This window comes from Myotis nattereri (assembly GCF_964212035.1).
Source record: "Myotis nattereri genome assembly, chromosome: 19".
NCBI lineage: Eukaryota > Metazoa > Chordata > Mammalia > Chiroptera > Vespertilionidae > Myotis > Myotis nattereri.
The window spans coordinates 24,715,460-24,721,459 of record NC_138095.1 but is presented as its reverse complement, the minus strand read 5'-3'; the positions used below and the strand labels follow the sequence as shown (position 1 = coordinate 24,721,459).

Below are 6,000 nucleotides of genomic sequence, written 5' to 3'. Positions count from 1 at the left end.
AGTTTTTCTGAGTGCAGAGCCTCGTGCTTGTCCCCGAGAACCGCCCATCTCACCGGGTTGGCGTGCGGATTTGGAATTCCAACTCTTTCGGATCTTCCCAGCTGAAGATCACTGCGGGTCAGAGCTGCGGCGAGACCTGAGGGAACCTGGAGACACTTGGGAAAAACTGAGCCAACAGTGCGGCCTGGCATGGGCACAGGTTAGGAAGAGTGAGGGTCTCCCTGCACGCGACACCGTTCTTGGGGTTTGGGGAGGGGGAGGGGCGCCCATAAAGACGACAAGACAGGGCCCATCCCATTTCTACAACAATGAGAATATTTATTTTCTCCAGGCAGTAAAAATAACATTTTTCTCTCTTTTGTAAAAGTTAAGTACCATTACATTCCATTTTCTTAAATAACAAAACCCCTAAAAATATATATTAAATTGTATACAGTGCGTCACACTTCATCTTATATTTTAAAATACATGATGTTTCTATTTTATTCTCAAAGTTGCATATTAAGAGCATATTTACAAATAAAGCCTTGTCATCCAAAGTCAAGATCCCCACAGGAAGGTGAGCCTGGACGTGGGCAGGTCTGGACGCTGCGTGACCCCTGCGATGGCAGCTCCCCGCCACGTGCTCCCGAAGACACATTCTTTCTGAAGCAGATTTGCCTCGGACTTTCTTCCACACCCCACTTCCGTCTTGTTGAGTATGCTGGACTCACAAGACACAAGCCTGTGCAATGGGCACTCCCCTGGGTCTGCAGGCAGCGGGGGAGGCCCTTTCACCCCTGAGCCGGCCAGCCTGAGGGGAGGCAGCTGCGGCTGGAAGGTTTGAGAAATACCCCACGCCAGGGCAGCTAAGCTGAGAGACCTGGCCAGGAGGTAGAAGAGTGAGGAAGGTAAACAAAGACACCAGAGGAAACAAGTAAAAGGTTAAAAATTCCCAAGGTAGTAACAATAGCCGGCATCAAACACCACACAGGAGATCTGCAACCCAAGAGGGTGCCAGTTGACGGGGCTATGGCGTGGAGCTGGCCTGCTCTGCGGGAGACCTGGGGTGGCCTCGGCAGGCAGGGGAGACTGGGATCTCTGAGGCCATCCACTAAGTGCTGGTGAGGATTAAGTGCTCGACGGGACACACAGAGGCTTGGCAACAGCCTGTGTGCCCGCTGGTGCTGGGATGTCCTGGCCGGATCCTCAGCTGGGTCAGGCGCCTCCTGCCTGAGCTGACGATGGGGCATGTGGGGAGGCCTTTCTCCACAGGTCTGGCCTGAGGTCCAGGATGGCGGCATTCACTAGTGCTTTGATCTTCGTGGGTTTCTGGCTGACTGGAATCTTGAGCCAGAGCCCACACTTCAGAAGTTACAGCGCTCACCTTACCTCGCTTATTCCCAGAGGCCTTGTACCCTGTTCTGACATGGGGTGTGGGGGTAGGTACCTGGGGTTCATTCCTACTCCTTCTCTGCTCTGTAAGCAGCGACACATGGGGAAGAACACGGGCACTGAGTGCCTTCTAGAGGGGCCAAGGGCACTGAAACACGGCGAAGGAAAGGGGAGGCAACAAGAGCAGTGGCCCTCCCTCATGGTGGGACATACACGGAGAGCCAGGGCCTGGCTACCAGCAGTGAACGGGATGAGGAGGGCACGCAGGTCCTGAGGCACCTACTTGCAGCCTCCTCCACTCACCCACCTCAGGGCAGAGGCTGAGGACTGGATGCTTTCAGAGCCACTGTCCACGGTGGTCCCCAGAGCCCTCCCCCCACCTTCCTGTTTCATCATCTTCCGCAATGTGATCTGTAATGGACTTTTCTCAGGGTCACCCTTTCCAATCACCTCCAACCCCACTTTCTCTCTTCTCGAGCAGTGTCTTAAAAGGCCAAGTGCCTCCTGGAGGCACACCTCACCTCTTGCTTTCTCAGCTGTTTACTTAGCCACAGGGGACCCTCTGTGGGGTGTTGCTGACAGGCTCCAACCAAGACATGGCCAGGCTGTGGCCGAGGAGTGTGTGGAGGTTCAGCCTGCGACGGTTTAGGGCTCTCTTCCCCCATGCTGTCCTGAAGCTGGTTTGGGATTCCCGTGGCCCCTCCCTGGGCAGTAAGTTGATCCTGGAGGCACTGGGCTGTTCCAGGACCGGCGGGAAGGAGAGCACTGGGGCGTCACCAGCGCTTCCAGGATCTCTGAGAACGGGCTGATCCTGCTGCCGCTCAGACAACACACTGGCTTGGGGCTTGGCCCCTGTGACCAGTGTGAGGTGAGCAGGGCGGGCAGGCGGCTCCCAAGGCCAGTGACCAGAGTAAGTCTTAGGCAGCTGCACTGCCTGTTGGCTGGGCGAACCCTTTGCCAAATCCCACACTCCCTTGGATGTGGGTGTATTCACAGCTCAGGGCCCTTTGTTACTGCACACCTGACACTTGTGTTTGAGAGGAGATTCCTTAAACGCCAGGAATAGCTTGGAAGGGAGACTGCACATGCTAGTATATTTCCGGTGGTCCTTGATGGGACAGACTTCTGTCTCCAGACCCCGGGTCTGCGGACAGCTGCTCCCGGGAAATGGCCTTTCCAGATCAAAGCGTGAAGACAGCACCAAGCAGCCCCATGCTTGTGGTGGGTCTCACGTGGTGCCTGGAGCAGTGCCCCTTCCCCCCTGCCCCGCTGTGGACACACGGCCCTGTTCCCCCTCTGAAGGCCCCTCTGCCTGCAGCTCCTGGCATCTCTCCTGGTTGCCAAGTGTCACTTCTCCCTGTGGATACCTCCCCGCTGCCCCGCTTTTCTGGCAGCAGCCAGTTTCAGACGGGTTGCCAACGCGGCAGAACCCCAGGAAGGGCCATGGCAGGCAGTGGCTCAGGGACTTGGGGAAACTCGGCAAAGTGCTGCAAAGAGGGAACCTGGGAGGCCAGAGGCACAGCAAGGCTCAAGGCCCAAGTGCCTGAGGGAGAGTCATGTTCTGACCAAGGCCCAGACCCGGCCTTCAGTGGCCCAGGCTGCTCTCCTCACTGCTGCTGACAAAGCTGCTTGTGGGCGGTGGGCACTTCTAAACCGGAGAGGCAGACTCTCACAACCAGGGCAGGGTTGTGTGGGATCAGGGGTAAGAGCTCTCTCCCTCCCCACCAAGCCATTCCGTTCCCGTAAAAGGGGCAGAGAGGGCTGCAGAGAACATGGGCGCAGTGAGGGGTTTTCGTCTTCTTTCACAATGAGGGACAGCTAAAGGGGACTGTGGCACCCTGTCTTCCATAATGCTGCCCAGATGCTAAGCCATGAGATTCATATTCCTGTTTCTGAACTGAGAGTCAGCTTAGAGAATCATGGAGAGATGAGGGCCTGGCTCAGGTGCCACAGCACCACCAGCCGTTTGGGGCAAGGCCAGACAAATCCAATCCCACAAGAAGTTACCTAGACAAGCTTTCAGTGAAGTCACATGTGTGAATAAATCATGGATGCTTTATACGACCACTCCACAAGCTTGTTCTGTTGCTCACCAAGCTATGGGAAGAAGCGCGAATGTGGGAGGCTTCAGGTTTGACAGGAATGGGGGTCAGAAGACCTCACTCTCAGGCTGTCAGAGACTGAGGAGCACTTTTCTCATCCAGCGCCCAGAGAGCAAAGCCCGAGGCAGCACAGAGCATGGGCCCTTTTAGGGCTTTGGGGATGCTAACACCCAGGAGTGGAGGACCAGGCCAACCCGCAAGAGAACTTCGGAATTCTCTGCCTGGCCTTCTTCTGAACCACAAAGACCAGGAGAAAGTGATCTATGTGTGGAAAAAAACAGAGAAGCAAGCAAGACTCAAGGCACACTACACTTACCCACCACCTGACAGTCATCTAGAATATTCCTGAACCCAGTGCTGGACACAACCATCTTTGTCATCTCAGCCCCAGAGTCCTGACACCCCCATTCCTGGATCAGACACACACACACACACACACACACACACACACACACACACACAGGAGGGCCAGACCCTGGGACGTTGAGTTTCTCTCTTAAGTGCAGCTGATGAAGCAGGACGAATCCAGGCTACGCCTGCCCCTGCAGCAGGGCGCCCCTTCCCAGTCCATTGGCAGGTGCCTCTGAAGAGGCCGAGGGAGAGGCAGGGAAGAGTTCATCAGAGGAAACCACAGGAGAGGTGGTCCCTGTGGCCTTGACTCAGAGGAACCTCCTGTCCTGGGCATGGGGGAGCTTTTAGTCACTCACAAGAGGATTACGGTCATCTTGTTGACTCTGACCCTTGAGCTTCTTCTTAAAGATGGAAATGGAAGTAGAAGGCTTATAGAAAATGCTCCAGATTTCTCCTGATGTCCCTGGTTGACGACAATCCCTAAGGTCCCCTGAAGCAGGAACACGATGTGATCTGTCAAACAAAAATAACGTAAGAGTTCTTCCTGCCCAGTAGAACAAAGCAGCCCAAACAACCTACGTCGCATGAGAGACCTGTACCTATGAAATGGGACGCTCGGTGAGGGGAGGTCACGGGAAAGACCTAAGTGCTGCTTTTAGGGATCTGAAGGACTATTGTGCCGATGAAATGCGTCCTGTGGGGTGGGAGTGCAGCGGGGCAGATTCCAGCTCAGTTTAACAAAGAACTTGCTAACTCGCAGAATTATTCCAATCTGGAAAGGGCTGTCCTGAGAGACTGCGTTTTCAAATTCATTTTTTAAAAATAGAAGAATGCTTTCTTCAAATTACATTTATCAAGTTAAAACGGGGCAAAGGCAGAACTACTCTGCAGGAATGGGTCCTGCCTCAGCACCAATGCTGCGTGGCAGGGAAGCTGCAGAGGGGCTCCAGGGTCAGGTAGGAGCCAGACGTGCACTTTAGGGCCTCAGGGTGCCGTGAGCTGCTGGGCCCTATAGGAAGCCTCCTGCTCTCCTGCTATTGTGGTAGACACGTGGTCAGTCAGGACTGTGCAGAGAGGCTTCCAGAACATGTAAATTGTGCCTTAAAAAAAAAGTATATATATGGCATGTGAGTGGGCTCAGTAAACAATATGACACTGTTTCCACTGAAAAATGTAAAGCGCAGGGTGGAGAGGCGTGTGGGTGGTCCCAGTCTGACCACAGCCTTCAGAGGGCAATGGAGGAGCCGTCACTTAATGTATAAACGCCTGTGGCTGAGGGCTAGTGAGAAGGTCAGGGAAAAGTGGCTTTCACTGGACACCAACATTCAGGAAGGCCTTGAAATGCAGATAGCCTATATATCAATTATATCTCAAAAAAAAAAAAAAAAAAAAAAAGGAGAGAGCTGCACTGGGAACCACAGGGAAGACGGAGTAGAAGTCCAGAAAAAATTAGAAAGGGCTGCCCTCTGTAAACACACAAACTTCAGTAGCACCTTTCCCGGAAGGAAGAACTGCTAAACCTGAACAGCAAAATAAAGGAGGAAAATGTTTTTTTTTCCAAATGGTCAGAATTGAAGGATGAAGCTTCCGTGAGCTTCTTAAATAACTGCCTTAAAATGACTTTAAGAATAGTTAATAAATGTTAGCTTCTCCTCCTAAGAATGTTTCCGGTTTCTATAAGGCACTGGGAAATATGCCTGGTACCATCCCAGCAATCTCTATTCCTGCATCAAGATCTCTTCAACGCTAGCACAAGGCAAAACATGGAAATTGTTGTTTTTTATGCCCAGGCTGTCTCAATCCCCCTTGAAACTGTATCATTTGGACACAGTAGCAAACACAGTCATTCAGACCTCAGTGAAACTTGTCCAGTTGTACATCTCACTCTCCAGAGAATGAGGAATCTCACTGTCATATGTTCCCAAGGACTGAGGGCTCTGGGATCATGTTCTGCTGTCACGCTTTCACCCAGACAAACGAAGCTTGTAGAAAAGGAGCTCTGAGCCTTCGCTCCTGGCACTGGGCAGCTCCGTCGTACTCACCTGAACGTGACGTGCAGCAGGATCTTTGCTACGATGGCTGTGACTGTGAGGATGAGGAGAGTTGCCAGGCCATACACTGTCCATCCTGCAAAAGACAGGGCCCATCAGACCTGCTTGAGCTCAGTTTCAGA

At 53.0% G+C, this 6,000-nt stretch overlaps 1 protein-coding gene across 2 annotated transcripts in view; it reads right to left on the bottom strand.

Moving 5' to 3' along the window:
- Window positions 1-299: 299 nt before the first annotated feature.
- The window catches only part of KREMEN1 (kringle containing transmembrane protein 1), a gene marked incomplete at its 5' end in the record, with an annotated part of 50,022 nt that continues 44,321 nt past the window's right edge, over window positions 300-6,000 (bottom strand). For both annotated transcript variants that reach the window (XM_081114192.1, XM_081114193.1), the window contains 2 exons: window positions 300-4,340; window positions 5,870-5,954. In XM_081114192.1, coding sequence (XP_080970318.1) covers window positions 4,172-4,340; window positions 5,870-5,954 — 254 coding nt within the window. In that variant the 3' untranslated portion in view covers window positions 300-4,171. The remainder of the gene's footprint in view (window positions 4,341-5,869; window positions 5,955-6,000) is intronic.